Source organism: Acanthochromis polyacanthus, chromosome 20 (genome assembly GCF_021347895.1).
Source record: "Acanthochromis polyacanthus isolate Apoly-LR-REF ecotype Palm Island chromosome 20, KAUST_Apoly_ChrSc, whole genome shotgun sequence".
NCBI classification, from domain to species: domain Eukaryota; kingdom Metazoa; phylum Chordata; class Actinopteri; family Pomacentridae; genus Acanthochromis; species Acanthochromis polyacanthus.
The window spans coordinates 14503569-14520974 of NC_067132.1; the positions used below are offsets into that span (position 1 = coordinate 14503569).

The 17406-nt window shown below is 38.5% G+C and overlaps 1 protein-coding gene across 2 annotated transcripts; it reads left to right on the forward strand.

The window, feature by feature from the left end:
- The first annotated feature begins 4301 nt into the window (after positions 1-4301).
- zc2hc1a (zinc finger, C2HC-type containing 1A) lies at positions 4302-13398 on the forward strand. Of its 2 annotated transcripts, XM_022201210.2 has the most exons (10): positions 4302-4399; positions 5067-5140; positions 6264-6380; positions 6807-6833; positions 7943-8084; positions 8433-8575; positions 9746-9851; positions 10002-10077; positions 10592-10696; positions 11126-13398. In XM_022201210.2, the coding sequence occupies exons 1-10, from the start codon at positions 4381-4383 to the stop codon at positions 11259-11261; spliced, it is 945 nt and encodes a 314-aa protein (XP_022056902.1). In that variant the 5' UTR covers positions 4302-4380; the 3' UTR covers positions 11262-13398. The 2 variants fall into 2 exon arrangements, with proteins under 2 accessions (XP_022056902.1, XP_022056903.1); XM_022201211.2 differs by lacking the exon at positions 6807-6833 and having other exon boundaries at positions 4331-4399.
- Positions 13399-17406: the final 4008 nt, after the last annotated feature.

A 17406-nucleotide genomic window follows, 5' to 3' on the forward strand; every position in this document is an offset into this window, starting at 1 on the left:
TCTAGGTAAATATGTTAGAATGTAAATCAAATCTCAGCTAGTTGCACCCATTTAACATTTATTAGCAAATGCGTTACTTAGGGACCTCATTAAATTGTAAATTTGCATACAGTATGAGTAGTACACTGACAGTCAATAGAAACTTTGAGACCATATTTTTCAACATAATTTTTATTTTGAAGCCCGGAACTGGATTTTTTTCATATGAATCATTTGTTTAGCATATTGGCACACAGAAACAAAAATCTAAAGTTTCAAGAATGATTTCAAAATAAAGAATTTCACAAAAGAAAACAGCACCTGCCAAACACAAAGTCACAACAGTCAATACCGAGTATGGCCTCCATTTGCTTCGATGCAGGCAGCAATCCGTCGGCGCATGCTTTGGACCAGGCTTCTGATTGTGGGTTGGGAACAGCCCATACGCCTGCCTACATCACTGTAGCTCAAACCGGCCTCCACCATACCCAGTGCCCGGAGACGTTGTTCATGTGATAGACGCGGCATGATGCTGTTCACTGGACTAACAATGGTGGCCTTTTTTGGGCCTTTATATAGGCCTTCAAAACCCATTCTCAAATTGTGCAGATACTCACTGAGTATTGCTTGGTGTGTATTTGGTTCACTTTTGCAAAGTGACCAACCCATGTGCAATGAATCATGACAAAATGACAACTCATCATTATCTCAACTAAATCCACAATGAATAATTACAACCCCCCTACAAGTAGAGTTCTGCGTCCATTTCTACCTCAAAGTTTCTGTTGACTGTCAGTATATATATTTCAGATTTTCTCCATTTCAGTGTTTAAGATAATCAAATAAATGTATCAAAGATAACCCAAATAAACACAAAATGTAGTTTTTAACTGATGATTTCATTTATTATGAGAAAAAAAAAAGCCATTCAAAGCTACCTGACCCTGTGTGGGAAAAGTAATTCCCTCCTAAACCTAATAACTGGTTGGACCACCCTCAGCAGCAACAACTGAAGTGTTTTGTATAACTGATAAGGAGTCTTTTCAATCTCTGTGGAGACATTTTGGCCCACTCTTCTTTGCAGAACTGTTTTAATTCAGCAACACTGGAGGGTTTTCAAGCATGAATGCCCTTCTTAAGGTCAAGGGGGATGAGGGAGGCCTGCAGTTCTTTAGATGCTGTCCTGGATTCCTTTGTGACCTCCTGTATGAGTCATCATTGTGCTCTTTTTTCCCTTAAAACATTAAATCATCATTTAAAAAAATTGCATTTTGTGTTTAGTTTGGTTATCTTTGTCTAATATTTAAATTAGTTGGATGGTGTTAAACATTTAAGTGGGGGAAATATTTAAAAAATAAGAATTTGAGAAGGGGGCAAATACTTTTTTCATGGTACTGTAAATCTGTAAACCCAGTCTCATTGTTGGCTCCCATTTGGAAACAAAAAGCAAATTCACACAATGAAAATCATTCATTTTTATTGTACAGACTGCAAAATTTAATGTTAGAGTCTAGGTTTAGGTATTTTTTGGTTGTTGATTAAACTTACGGGTCTGTCTCCTCCATAGGACATGTCAATAAAGTAGCCCCGGCCCCTGGCTTCGCAAAACTTTATCGCTCTATAAAAAATTCAATATTGATTTATTTTAAGATCGGCCACCTGATCTCTCATTTTGACCATGAAAACGAATGGAAAAAATGATATACAGTCTATGTATCGTACCCTGTTTGGCTCCACACTTACTGATGACCACTTCCGGTCTCAGAAAATGAAAAAAACGGACCTTTATTCGTTTCTGGGTCCGTCTCTTACTGATTTTATTTTCTTGTTATTGTAAATATGAAATGAAAATCAAAGCATTTTTAAAATTTCATTAGCAAGTTATGTTATACTGTGAATAACAAACTTGCAGACAACAGTGCAATAATTATCCTTTATTCATGAGGATTAGATATCTGTGAACACTAATTTGCTTGATATATTGCAAAAAAGGACATTGTGATGTTGTGAAGAACAGTGTTGGAGATCAGCCCTTTAACTGATGTTCTCATATTTATGAAATTTAAGTTGTGATGGAACTGTTTCCTTGTAGAGGGAAAAGAGATGATAGTGTTATTAGAAAGTTTAATATTTTTATTTCTTCTTTTATTTCATTTCAAAGGTCCTTGAACACTTATAGATTCTGATATTGTTGTAAAGAATAATGTTGGAGATGTGCACTCATGTTGGAATAAATCCTCATTGTGAAGCAGCCCTTACTTGCACTGAATTGGAAATATTTTGGAAAAATACACTGAATTACAAGACAAGGCTAGAATTACATGATTTTAACAGTAATAGGTCGTGATCTAAAGTGGGCCGGTCTGAGGCATGAAAGTCCAGGGCTGAAAATGAGTCCCACTCTGGCCCTGCTCTAGCACACCAGCTCACCAGCTCCTCTGCACAACACAATGGCAAGTTGCAATACTGGAGCCATTCAGCTATTCATAATCAAACCACAAACTAATTCTGAAGAATTTCTGCAGCTTCAAGGCAGGTTGACTTCATATGTGTCTTCAAGCATTTATAAAACATCAAATGTACATGTTAACAAGGTAAAAGAAAAAAATTGACTCTCCGGAAGTGTCTTTACCATTGAGATAAAGGTCAAGGTTAGGCCAGTGATGATTATGGTTAAGGTTGGGTTAAGTCCCCACTATGCATAGTTAGCATTAGGGTTAGCCCTCAAATTGATGTGAGTCAATATATTGTTATCAGAAGTGATGGAATCACAGCTATGTGTGAGAGAGACAGAGAGGGATCACAGAGAGGAGAGTCAGTGTGAGAACAGCGATCTTGTTGTGATGAAGGCAGAGGCAGACATTTAATAATGTGTTTACTATGGTCTCATGGCATCCGCCTATGAATACTCCATTCAGATGACGCGTGTTCTCAATATGGGAAGCTGAGAACCTCTGAGTGGTTGCTCTGGCCTTGTGGTTGAGCCAACAGGGAGAACACTAGTCTGGTTGTTATAATAACAGCCGTCTTTAAAGGAGGTCTGTCAAAGGTGAAAAGCAAAATAAGGCAACCCAATTTTAAGATTGACCTAATTTTGTATTTTGAAAAAGAAAAAGATGCATGGACACATACTGAATATTGAAAGATAATTCTAACATTCATAAAATCATTCATCTCTGTATAGTTTTACACATAAAAGCATACAACAATATATGTCTTGAATTTGGCTAAGGTATTCATGGCTTTGTAAAACTATGTCTTAGATTGGTCCCAAACCGCACCATCAACACCGAATCAATGCCTTATATTAATACACAGCTTATAAATAGGATCATTATCTTTCTTTTGCAAATTTTAAGTTGTTTGTGCTACATATGATGAGATTTTGAACATTCCCTGGCAAATAATTTGCAAACTCCTGCATTTTCTGTATAGCTGCCTCACTTAAATAATATTCCAAATATATTTATGTCTTTTATAATTGCATTGATTCCTTACTCCTGCTTTTTTAAATGTTGCTTATAGCACTTTCTTCGCATGCCCTCTTGTACTATTTATTTAACTTAAAACAGGTACAGAGACACACTTTTAAATATTGGCACGGACTAGTCACTTTTTTCCCCAAAATATTTTACTAAGCACTGTACAATGCACAAAGGTGTATGTGACAAATAAATTAGATTAGATTTGATTTAAAACCCTGTCTGTGTTTGTTGTTATGCACCCAAAGCAATCAGTCAATTCAAAAGTGAAAAGAAAAAAAAGATGGGCTACTTCAATTCCATATTTGGGAATTTTCTGGGAAGTTGATAGTGGAGGTTGCCTCCCACGCCCCACCTGCTGTCCAAAATACACACTGCATGAACTCAAAATGTGCAGTAACAACCAATGAAATACTGGGATGTTAGCACGTCGAGCGGCATCAGACAATCCTGTTGCTATTGGTAGCCAAAGATCAGTAAAGTCAAGATAATTCACGTTCAATCACAGCCTGCGAATCCATTATCGTTTGTTTCGTGGGAAACGGGGGCAGCACACATGAAATATTATTAAAAGTGTGCTTAAGTGATAAAAGAATGAAGGTACCATCTATTAAATACTTCACCTGATACACTCCACTCTTCGTTGTCCAAGACAAAAAAAGCTACGAACGCATAAAACATATAATGTATGATATGTCGATACAGCAACGCAGTAATTGATTTACAAGGATCACATATGTTATTTTATCTGCAATTTAAATGAATTTTCTGGAAGAATAATTCATTAGAAACGCTAATCTGAGACGATTTCCGCTGTTTCAACGAAGCCAAAAACGAGCAGGAGGGAGTCCTCTTGTTTCGTCTGTTTGCGTTTGGTCGATTGTAACAACGGCAGCAGCATCAGACAAGGCATAACCTAATGATGGAAGAATTTGAAGGTGAGCAAAATTGACGTCTGAGTGTTTATTTTGGCTGTTTTGGGTCAAAGTCGAGCTCGCAACCTCTCCGTTTTGCACTACCGAGTTAACCTTGCTGCTGAAGCTGAGCCCTCTTTCACAGCGACCTTTTTTTTTGTTTGGGATTTAGCCCAAGTAATGCTAGTTAACGTCAGGGCCGAAGATGAAGCTAGCTGCTGTCTGTCTGAATGGGTGTGATCCCGAGCCACAGGAGCTATCCAGTGTTAGCATGCTGCTAAATAATGAACATTCAGCTGAATAGACTGAGCTACGTTTTGCAAGGAGCCGTCAGAGATTAGGAAAAAAAAATACAGCAATGACCTTTTTGAATTGGTACAGTCGTTACTTTAAGCCATTTTTCCAGCATTTGGAAATGACTGGTGAATCCGTATAGAATTAACCAGAAACGGAAACATCAGTGAGACATTGCAATTGGATAATTTTGAGAAAAAACAGTCCCTGAAATGCAATTCATGAGCACAGAAATACTGTCAATATTAACTATACATCAAATATCGACTGGACCATAAGAAAGCCAGTGATTTTCTATTTTTATCAGATGGTTTTAGGACAGATGTGGTCTACTTCTGCTTCCATGACATCTTAAACTTTTTCACTACAATCACTTTTCATTGTGTTGTTCTTGCAGATGGTGAAGCTCTTCCTACTGAAGATCTGGTTCAGTGTAACATCTGCAGAAGATGTTTCTTCCCTAAAGTCCTGGTAAAAACAAACACTATTTGGTCATCTCTAACATTCAACAAAAGTTCCGTGCCTTAAGGGCAGACACGTTTTGAAGATGATGCAATGGGTTCGGTTCAGTGAAATTTTGAGTCATCCATATGTTTTGCTTAAGTCAAAGGATGTTCTTGCTCTGAGACAGCCTCAGGTCGCCTGGATGACAGTATTTTCCACAGCTGTTGTCAGCTGATAGGATATCAGCTGTTTGAATAATAATATCACTGGCTATGATCCAGACAGCCAGCAGGGCCCTCTGAGGAGCTGTTTCAACAGAGGATGAGGGTTTTAACACAGCAGTGAGGCTATCTATTCAAGAAAAAGTGTGAAATTTAAGCCTGCATGAGTGAAAACCCACAACTGGCTGTGTTGTTTTCATATGAATATGTAGGGAAAGTGCAGATCTTCAATATCAATTGTTGTGGAATTCATTGACAAGGAATCAAGAAGACAAACAAATGCTAATTTGTACATTGGAAACTAACCTCTTAACAATGAGATTTCTCCATTCTTCAGACTACTTACATCATGATGTTTTTGTTGTGATTGAAATGCTGACATGTAAACATTTCTATCATATGATCATCTATATTGCAGTTATGCGCCTAGATGAAGACAACTATCATATGCACATCTTATTAGCATTGCTATATTTTCTGTTATTATCACTTGACCATGTTAACATAACCAAACAACACAGGCGCTACAATGATATCGGTATGTTATCTGGACATATTCATTCTGGTAATGCAAATATACAAAACTGTACACTTATTATAGCACTCAGACCCATCAGTCAGTAATGGCTGCATCAGTGCATGATGCATTATTATTCTATAACTGTGCCGGAATATAAGCTTGCATCTCCATCAGGAAGACATTAGGGGGTTTGAAGAATTGGATACAGCTTTCAGCAGGTTCCTGATGCTCTCACTGTTGCACAAACAACTTTGTAATGTGTAGTTTTATTAGTTTTATTTGAAAGATTTGCATTTGTACTTTGAAGTTCAGTCACAGAATTCAGGCTTGTTTTGTTTTCTGGAAACACTTGAAAACGAAGGACTCTCGTATTGGTGTGTCCATTGTTTGTATTCTTCACTCCCCGCAGGAGAAGCATGCTAAGATCTGCCAAAAGTCAACATCTAAAAGGAGAAAGGTTTTTGACTCCAGCAGACAGAGAGCTGAGGGAACAGACATCCCCACACTGAAACCCATCAAACCAAAGGTAAGCCTTCACCTGATGAGAGGGATGGATTTCCAACACAGAATAATTCCCAAGAGTGTTCAGTGGCATTTTTAATAGGAAGAAAACATCCTCAAAGTTGTGCATCTTCTGAAAACTTCATTCATTTTGCATTTTGTTTGAAACACTGTTCAAATTAAATTGTCTGCAAATAGATATTAATAATTTAATTAATTTCTCGGTCCATTGTTCAGTTAATCAAAATGCAATAATAATAAGATGTTTCTGATACAAATTCAGTCATAGTTTAGATTCACATTCCATATCAGAAGTGAAGAGGCCGTAGAGTTTTAGACCATACACTGTGGTAAACAACACATTTGTGTATCTGCTGTTCCCTGTAGGACATTCAGTGTTTTATGTCGACAGTTTATTTTCACATGTAAACCACTTTCAATTGTATTTCAGTCACAAAGTTCAGCAGCTGCTGAGAAAGTAAGTTGATTTGTTGTTTTCTCATTTGTTCTTCTCTTCTGTATACACGATTTTTAGGAGCTCAGATAATCTAATGAAGCCCAGGAGGCTTTCACTCACTGTTTCTGGCTTCATAAATGTTGATTTCCTGGCTTTGAAACATTGATTTGAATAGTCTGAGAGAGGGTTAACTCATAAAGGTGGTGTTAACTTAGAAAATGTCACTGCCACTTTCCTTTCTCTCTCCATTCTTCAACCGACATATATATGTTGTTTTACTATGGCTGCCTTAATTCTGTCTTTTCTGGCTGCTCCATTGCAATTCCTTTGAATCTCTTCTAGACGCAAATTACTCTTTGAGGACTCAGCTTAGAACGACAGAGCTTTTTTGACGGCTTTGCCACTGCAGAAACTGTCATGAAGTCTGGATGTCTGTTTTGAGGTCACTCTGAATTACCAAGTCTTTGCTAATTCTTTGCAGTCACTTGCCTGGCAAGTTTTTAGTTTTATCAATGCAAAATAAATAGGTAATATTTCTGTTATCTTGGCTTTGACTAACTGCTTCACATTCACTCTGTCCTCCCACTGGAATAACAATAGTGTCATCTATGTGATATGGATAGAACAAACCTTTCCTTGTTAAATGATTCTCTCTGTATCTTGGCTTTGAGAAATGAGGATTGTATTGTGAAAGTTGCAGGGAATCACTGAAAAATTGGCCTCTTTTTTTTCGAAATCACCTGCATTTGTCAGACAAACATGCTTAATGAACATGGAAGACTGTAACTAAATAGGAGGAAGTCAGTTGGGCTATTATGTTGCCACAGAAGCAGCTCAGAGGGCGCTCAGTGAACTACTTCTGTCAGTAATCGTCAGCTTGAGATAACATACTCACGCATGAGAAACACATTCAGTGAAGCCATTACCGGACTGTTTCCAGGTCGAGATAAGAGAACCTAATCATTCAATTTTACCCACGAACATTTCAGATTCCAGCTGAATTCTGAGCTTCCTGGTGACTTCTTATATTTTCCGAACACTAGATTGTTTAAAGTAGAGCTGCAAACTGTGACCATAACAACAAACTGGTCTAATAGAGAATCTCTTCTGTGGTGTTGTTGTGCTGCCAGGCAGAACCCCCGAAGAAGCCGTCCAACTGGCGCAAGAAACATGAGGACTTCATTGCTACCATCCGGGCTGCCAAGTCCCTCACTCAGGTCATGAAGGATGGGGGGCCGTTACCCCCACCTCCTCCTCCGACTTATGACCCAGGTAGTTCTTTTCTGAGTTGAAGCAAGAAGCAAAACAACAGCAGTTACGTTTTAGAAGCTCTCTGGAAGCATGAACAGCTGCTTACCAGGGTTCATGATGCGTTTCTTGACTCCTAATATGTTTGCAGGTCACAATTATTTTTTGAAAATGTACCGAAGGTGAAAGTAGAAAACAGTCCTGGCAAAACTGTGGATGTTGACTGAAGACGGTTGTAACTTAAATTTGTAAAAGAAATAAAAGTCCAAGCCACATCTTCTCACACAGCAGTGCTGATAACCGTCCCTGTATACAGAGTTTGTGTTTCTGTAGCTGATTTACTGAAGATAGTTTTTCTTGGTTTGTCTTCAGACTACATCCAGTGTCCTTACTGTCAGCGGAGGTTCAACGAGAGTGCCGCTGACAGACATATCAAGTTCTGCCAGGAGCAGGCCGCCCGCATGCCCAACAAAGGCAAGTTAGGAGATGCCAAGAAGCCTCCTGGTCGCACACAGGTACGTGCATGCATCGACGGCACAGGACTTTATGTTGGAGAATAACGCACATGTCCAGTTTTACAACGGTTACATTGTTTTAAAGTAAGTATCTACAAACATGGACACACACAGTTGCGTTTAACAGAACAACAATAGTCATAATGAGTGGAATTAATGTGTTTGTGTGAAAAGCTATGCCATCACTCTTGCCCAAATACTTGGCCAGGCAGTTCTCAGTTCTGTGTTATTGCCAATTATACATAATTAAGAAACGTTCTTTGTAAATCCCTAACAAATCTATGTCTTTTATGGCCACGGTGAGACTCCCACTTTGCAGCAGCTGTAGACTCACTAGTTTCTTAGCAACAGCTATGGCACATGACTGGGGAGTTGGTTTGACAGCCAGTAAAAACACAGCAGTCTAAACCATTTTGGCTAAGAGCTCTGCTTGATGGGAGAAACCCTCGACCATTAATGATTATGCCACTAAGGTCTCCCAGTGAGGCATGTTTTAATGCTTCTGCACCAACAACAGGTGTGAGCAGAGGCCTAATGTTTTTGGGCGTCCATACATGCTATTGTCGTTAATGTGGTGTCTCTTGAACACCTTGAGGGAATTTCTTCAAATTTGGCCCAAATGTTCACTGAATTTGGTGTCACTCTCACCTCATAAAACACCATTTTTGGCCATAATTTAAAAGTAAAAATGACAGCATTTCTCCCAGACTGGATGAAAGGACGGGGTGCTGACATTCTCTATCCAAAACATCAAATCCAGACAGACATGACTGTACACTGCAAGCTGACTGGTTGATGAATTCATATGATTAGGAGGTGATAATTAAAATTGTTATGAATGTGTTTAACCTACTTTTTTGATTTATAACTGTCTGAGACAACAGTTTAAAACAGCCAAACATCACACAAATCACATATCTAAGGGTTTAGAGTGCAGAACAAATCTAACAAATCTTAACACACACCTACAACTACTAACCGTTCTTCATGTATCCCTTCATCTTTGCTCTGGTCTGTGCTTGGTTAACAAGATTACAACATCATGATGCATGACCATTGTGTTTTTGGTATCTTGAGGTAGAATGATCCTGCTAATGCTTTGCAGCTGTAGCATTCATAGCTAATGTTCTATATAACGTATTTATATTTTGTTTTCTTCTCTGTCGTCAGTACAAGCCTCCTGGTCCTGTAAAGAAGACCAACTCTTCCGCTGTGTCAACCATCCCTTCAGCCTCCTCTCGTCTACCCCAGAGATCAGGCCTCGGACAGCCCACTGGTATGTATATATATATATATATATATATATATATGTGTGTCAGATTTTGAAATACAATGAGTAACATAAATTTGATACATGAACTACAGTAGTAAACATATTGTCCTGTCATGCTCATCATTATTTCTCTCACTTCCTTCCCAACACAAGGAATCCCTTCTAGTAAGGTCTCCTCTGCAGGTTCAGTGAGGAGTAATCCCTCTGGCCTCACCAGCCCACCATCAGGGTTAGTGCACGCATGCATGTGTCTTCAATACTGGCAGTTAGCCCAGACATATAAAAGGCTTTGTTCAGTTGATATTGATGTACCAATGGTACTTGAGCCACTTCATCTTTTACTGTGCATGCAATCATGTCTGTTCAAGTGCCTGTTGGTTTAGTAAGTCCACATCTTCAGCTTGGTACACATGATATTATGTTTACACTGTGTGTAGAAGATTTATTCACACTGACTTCAACATGAAAAGCAGATCGACATCTCATAATTTCACTTGGCTCCATGTGACTGTTGTTGAAGAAAGACTGAATTACGTATTATATTGTACACATTTCTTTAAAAATCTACTTTGTTCATGTAGTATCCCTAGGCCATGAATTTTGTTTGGAGCATGTATCGATGGCCTGATAAGCTAGGTCAGTAGAAATGTCATTCCCAGGTCAAAGGTGTTGAAAATGAGGTCTCTTTTTACAAACCCCATTATCTCTGTTCTCTCTCCTTATTTTTCTGATCCCTCTGTTAGTGTGGGAAGTAAGACCCGAGGAGTGAGCTCTGGCTATGGCTCAGTGAGAAACACTCAGTCTGGAGTAGGACTCAACAAGAAGAAAGTAGACACCCACATATCAAGGTAAATAAATGAACTCAGTAGCTCTAAAGAAAGCCCTGCTAGAAAAACTTTCTAACCTGTCCTGACCTCTTGTGGGTTGGTATTGTATTGCATACAGAAAATTCACCTCTACAGTTTAAATTGAATTTGATTTTAGTGTAGCTTTTTGAAGTTCAAATTCAAGTAAGTAAATGAAGTTAAGTTCACTTATGCAGCTTTATAGTTTGCATAATGAAAATGGTTTTGTTCGCCATACAACTATATATTCTTTATGCACTTTAAGGTTATATTTGGTTTGTGTGTTTTTTTTGTTGTTTACCTCATGTCAATTTAAATGATACTCAGAAATGTTTTAGAGTATTTTAACCTCCTTAAATAATATCACTACTAACAACTTTCCACACATGCACTCTAAACCTTCTGCTTTGCCGTCTTTGTCAAATTTCCCAGGAATGATGTTGATGGTGGGAATGAAGTCGGCAATGGTGGAATGAAGAGCAAATTCTGTCACGCTTGTGGTACCAAGTACCCCGTTGAATCCGCCAAATTCTGCTGCGAGTGTGGGGTCAGGAGGATGTGTATCTGAGCGAAATCCGAAGAACGACAAAGTAGAGGAGCGTAGGGATGCACCAGTACTCAAGCTAGCTTCAGAGTTTCACCAAAGCTAAGAAGAATTTAACCCCTTCAGCTTCAGTGTACCGCCGGCGGTACACCTACTAATTTGCATAGGAATTTCAAGAATGTCCGACGGCTGCAAACACGATTATACAAACACTATACGCCGATGGAAAGCTTAGATTCTCATGAATCCGCCGGTATAAACCACTTTCAGATGCGATTACCACAGCGGGTGAGAAAAACACATTTGTCCGACAAAAACGAATATTCATCCATCCGTTCTCTATCCACAGCTTCAACGCACACAGCGCGACTCACATTTCCGGGTTTATTATTACACACAAAAAAAAAGATTCCACAAAAAACGGCCATAATCCAACCTTTTACATCAGATGACACAAGCCAGTAAACTATTTTATCCAAAACATGTCCTGAAGTCGGTATAAAATCCCCGAATCGGTCATTTTCAAGGAAATGCACCTCGCGATGCCCGTCCAATATTCCCTGTATTTTTCGTAATTTTTTTTATTTAAAAATAGAATATTAGCGATTTTTTGTACTAAAAACGGCTGGAATTGACTGAAGCTTAAAGGGTTAAAAAAAAAAAAAACATATCTGTCTTAATTTTCACACGTGGGACTAGTTTCCTGGCAGTAAAGTGGTTTAATTATCCGACAACCATGAGGTACTGAGTTTCCTTTTATAATCGGATGTTAGTCTTTATTCCTAAACCTAAAATATCTGGTACATTTGGCTACTAAACACTGAAGAATCTCAGTGGTGAACTGATGTGGTATAAAAGTTACGTGAAAATGTAAAGGTTCATGATATCAGTGCTTTTTGTTGACTGATTAATAAACAATCCATGCAGTTTTGATTAGCTTTTCCTCTCAATGCTGGATTTTCTCTCAACATTGCTGCTTTTTCCGACACCTTATATACATAAATAAACATTACTGCCGTGAAACTAGAGGCCATAGAGGGTTTGAGAATTTCTAACGACAGAATGAAGCAGGGGATGATGCGGTCTGAACAATAATCAGTACTTATGGAGGAGACTCAGTATCAGCATTTAGCAGATATTGGTGCATCTTTAGAAGTGAGTAGAGGGCAGATGAGTAGATGCAGACTAAGAAGTGGGCTGTTAAATGTGAAATGGGAGGTAAAGGAAAAAAATGTTGGGTTACTCATTAGAGGTGATTTTGATTGCCCCCGTATCTCAATCCCCGGTCAACCTTGAACTGAAATGCATTCCTTAATCCGCTCTGCCTCCGCTTCCTCTCAAGCAGAATACGTTCCTTTTAAAGTGCAATATGATTGACTACTGAAGAAAGCAATGTGGTTTTCTAAAGAAAATGTATTCAAATTTTTGTCTTTTCACCTTGTTTTGATTGGGACCTTTCCCAAAAAGTAATTAGCTGTTGAAGGTCCTTGCTCCCTTTAAGGTCACTTTGCAGCAGAACTTATAATATTTCCAACACAGACACATGTAGCATTTGCTCAGTCCCTTTCATTTCCTCTCATTTTATACAATTATTAATTTTCTTATTCCCTTTCGTTTTTACTGAATAAACAATGATGCATCTTTTGTTTAATGCTCAACAAAAATCGGATGTTTTTATTTGGATTTGTATGAGATCTAAATGCACCTGGATGTGTTGCAGTTGCTTTTTTCTTTACAGTGTTTCTCCTGAGTCAGTATTCAGTGCACTACGGCACTTAGGATCAGAAATACAGTAACACTACTGTCGTTTAAACGGCTTATAGGCCTTTGGTTGATGTCTCTGCTTAGTCCAACACACTATTTATAACCTCACAGACTTTGTTCACAGGTGGGGCTCTGAGAGAGAAACTCCTCTTCCTGAGGTGCATTGGTAATTTAAGTCATTTAACTGCAATTAACTAAGATACTCCAGGAGAATGAAACTCCTTTAGCAAATAAGGCATTTGTTCCAATAAATAAACTATACTGTATTTATGTTATATGACAAGAAATGTTGACTGGATGGGTATATTTTCCTGTACTGATTACAGTGGTTGTTGCCCGGGTATGGTTGTGCACTAATGCCATGTATATCCACCATCAATAAACTTCTATGAAGACAGCTGTGATCCAGTTGTGAATATCTGATGAAGCAGTAGTAGTAGTTCTGTGCTGTACAAAGTCACACAGACACCATGGCTTTGTTTTAGATATAAATATATTTGGAATACATGTACCGTGTTTTATACAATAATAGTTTCTTTATCTGCTTAAAAATATAGGCATTTAGTAGACAGACAATAGTCGCATGTTAACATGTAATAAATGCAACCTGACGAGAAAATAACTGCTGCACTGAGCATAGTGGCTGGAACTAGTAGCAGACTGCACAAAACAACTATTGGCGTATTATAAATTCATTGTTCTGACTTCTCATGCTGCAGGACATTCTTGAGATATTTTTCTTTGTGGCAGTTAGCATTAATCAAAGCATCAACTGAATGTGACAAGATGTATTCCAAAGCCTAATGTGTATGAGCTGAACTCATCCATCTGTGGCAGAATGTGCTTTTAATACATCAATCATTATTCAGTTCATAAGCAACACAATGTCCCCTTAAAAGAACCTGACTTGACACACAGCCTAAAACAACTGCCGTTACGGGAAACGAAAAAAAAAAAAAGACCTTAAGATAACAAAGGCATGACAGGGTAAGTCATTCAAATCCAAAGTGAAAGCAAAACTGTATTTAAGCACCTTAATGTTTCCTGGTCAGGCTTCAGCACTTAGCTCAAAGTGCAAGTCAATATCATAGCATATTATTTACAATGTAATTGCATACAAATATCTGATTAGCTGCACAATGGCACTTTAAATTAATCTTACAAAATACTCTTTTTTGAACACACCTTCAACCATGTAAGAGCTTCATTGTGCTGTGCTTCATGCACATTACACAGGGTCCATGAGACGTGTATGCGAATTCTGCATGGTAGCAAGTGGTGTGTGTAGTACACAGCTGCTCCGAAGCACAGTGGGGCAGAGTCCAGTACGCTGGACGGGTCTGGAACTTTCTTTTCCACTTGGTTTAGTAGCTTGTTTATGTGTAGCTTGGAAGCTTATCTGAAGTCAGTAGTCATATAACACCCAAAACAGCTGCAAGAGAGATATACTGGTACTTTACAGGAAAGCTTAAATGAAGTGAAAGCTTCTTCTTGCATAATCCCATGAAGGACTGCGTAGTAGTGAGGAACTGGCAAGTCTTTTGTTTCACGCTGTGCTTGAGTTGGGTCTCACGTGTGTAACTGATTGAACTTTGAGAATCTGATAGCACTCAGTCATGTTAGAGAGCATTGCCTTGGCTCTGCAAAGTTTTCTGTTGATTCTTCTCTGCTCGTTCCTCCTTTGTCCTGTTTCTGTCCTCTTCAACTTCACCTTGGGTTCTTTAGTCTGATCAACGAAAGTCAACATGTGCTTGTTAGTTTTGAGTCACATCAGGTAAATACCAGGTCGGTAATGATAAATCAGAGGTTTTCAATGAGAGAGGCAGGCCTTTTCAGTGGTGTCAAAGCAGTTTCAGAGGAGGATCAGGGAATGGAAGTGGAGAAAATACTACATTAGTTATAAGTGGAGGTGACATCATATTTTCTACATCCTGTACACCCAAAGTTCATGTAGTGTTTGTGTCTTGCACCGTCCCTTTACTCTTTATGAGGCATAGTTCCACATTGGTATAAAATATTTGATTAAAGAGATTGTTCAACAACAGTTTTGAGGGAATTTTAATGTTTTTTTTTTATTTTTTTCCCCCCAGATTCAGAAACTAGTAACCTTTTATAGCCTTTCTAGTTTCTATGCCCACTGACAGCCCAGTAAACTAAGCAGAGAGGAGGGACTCATTTTTTAAAGGTTTTTCTGAGTGGTGGCCCACTGTCAGACTTTGAAAACCCCTGTGATAAATTATTAAGTGCATCATAGTGGTGCACACTGTCCCGACAACATACATTTTACTGGTACATATATTAATCCCTTCTAATTGTAAACTGAAACAAATCAAAGTTTGATTTCTGAAAAGCCTGACTGCAATCACAGAATATCACTTCACTTCTAATGTGTATGGGGTTTGATCAAAGTACAGTACTCATTTGCTTGATCTAGAGACGGCCTTGACAATGTTAATAACCAAATTATGTAATTTGTTTTCCAACTAATTAGCTCTGGTTCGTGAATTAGTTCCATTCAGATTTCTTGGAACTAGTGAACAAGCCCTTTGTTCTGTTATAAGATACTTGTTTTTATCCAAAAAACAAGACTGGACTAGCTATTAATGATACCGCTACCTTCTCCTTCCTTTTTTTCCAACCTGTAGAATATGACATGCCCACTGATGCCTTTTTTAATTAAGGTCAAGTAAAACCTGACATGTTGCGGGACCAAACTTTTCTGGTTCCAAACTGATGGATATCTCGCCAAAATTAGGAACATATACTAGAGCAAAAACCTGTTCCATGCTGTTAAAAAGGGATTAAAGTGAGCCAGTGTTTTAAACCTGTGCTGGTCTGCTCAGGCCTGAGGCTCTAAAGAGGCAGTGGCTCTCTGTGCTGTATGACTCAGACTTAAGCAATGAGCCTGAATCATCAAATCTGATCCTGAATCTAGTCTGAGAAAATGATGCCTCGGTAAACAGCAGTGGGAACAAAATGGAATATTCAGTGTGAAGAGAAAAGATGCTCTAAATTGTCAAACTGCATATACAACCAGAATGACTGATAAGTGCCCAAATCACTACACTCATTTCTAGTTACTGTTTTTACTGTTTCTCTCTTTATATTACCTAATACAAGTACATTTTCTACTGTAGTCTGCCTCTTTCTAGCATCAAGCACACTAGTTTAAGAGACAAATAGGCTTATGTTTGGATACACTCTCCCAGCCAGCTGGCTATGTAACCAATCAGTGAGTCACCCCCTGGCTGGCAGAGGGAAACACGACAGCCTGCCAACATTCCACTGTCTTTGTCAATTAATTTGCCACATCTGAAAGAATGGTTTTCTTAAGTTTTAAAGAATTTATTAAAGCTGGGGTAGGCGATATTTGTTGGCATCACTGGGCGACTTACATACTAAGCTTTCAGCACAGTGGAACTCAACTGGTCTGAGGAAATTAGACCTCCTTGCTCTGTTTTCAGACTATAGAAAATCAAGCCCCTGACAGGAGATTTTAGAAGACTCACAGGGAGTCACTCAGCTCAGGTAAGATGGTATAGATAGCAACAAAGTCCACGGTGAAAGCATATAGTGGTGCTTGGGAGCTTCAGGAATGGCCTGTGCAAAAAACTTACCGGTCTCTCACAAGAGCAACGTGTTGAGTACAGGACAAACTCGGTCAGTCTGTCTGTAAGGGGAAGCCCTAAATGCCTCATTTTGCAGGATAGCGTGGATAAGGTCCTCACAAGATTCTGTGGAATAGACAACAGTAGTACTGGTAAGTACTTTGAAGCATTTTTGTAGATACAAAAAAGCAGGGTGAGGATCTCTGCATTTATGGTCACAATGTACACAACCAGTCAAAAGTTTGGAACAAGTTTGTGTCCAAACCTTTGACTGGTACTGTATATTTTTGATAATATTTCAAAATCACAAATACAAACAGTGAATCATTCACTGAGCAAATCACCAAATACAAATTGAAAGTTTGTACCAGCACTGAGCATTTCATATGACAACTACAATCCAGGTATTACTCACTACGCCTTGTGCCGTGCAGTTAGGAAGATGGTAATCTTGGCAGGTTGTTTGGCTGTTTTTCAGTAACGTTGTGACAGTGCTTCTCTAGAATGAATGAGAACAAGGCGGTCAATATCAGTATGAATATGTCCAACAAAAACATTTGAAACATTTTTGGGGAGTTTTCAGCTTATATTTTAGGTCGATTTTTATGTTATTTTCAAGATAGTCTTTTGGGTTGGATCTAAAATTGATATGCACCATGTTTAGATTGGAAAAGTCAATACAGACAAAAGAGAAAATAAAGTCTTCAACACATGAACGCCAGGCAGGTACAGATAAAATAAATATGTATTTATCCAATCTGCATGATGCTACTAATATTTGAAGCAGCTAAACCTGC

What these genes read in the sequence shown, in the direction of transcription:
- zc2hc1a (XM_022201210.2), top strand. An exon ending in GTTTCTTCCCTAAAGTCCTG is followed by an intron (nt 5,141 to 6,263) that starts GTAAAAACAAAC and finishes CACTCCCCGCAG; the next exon opens with GAGAAGCATGCTAAGATCTG. An exon ending in GTAGACACCCACATATCAAG is followed by an intron (nt 10,697 to 11,125) that starts GTAAATAAATGA and finishes CAAATTTCCCAG; the next exon opens with GAATGATGTTGATGGTGGGA.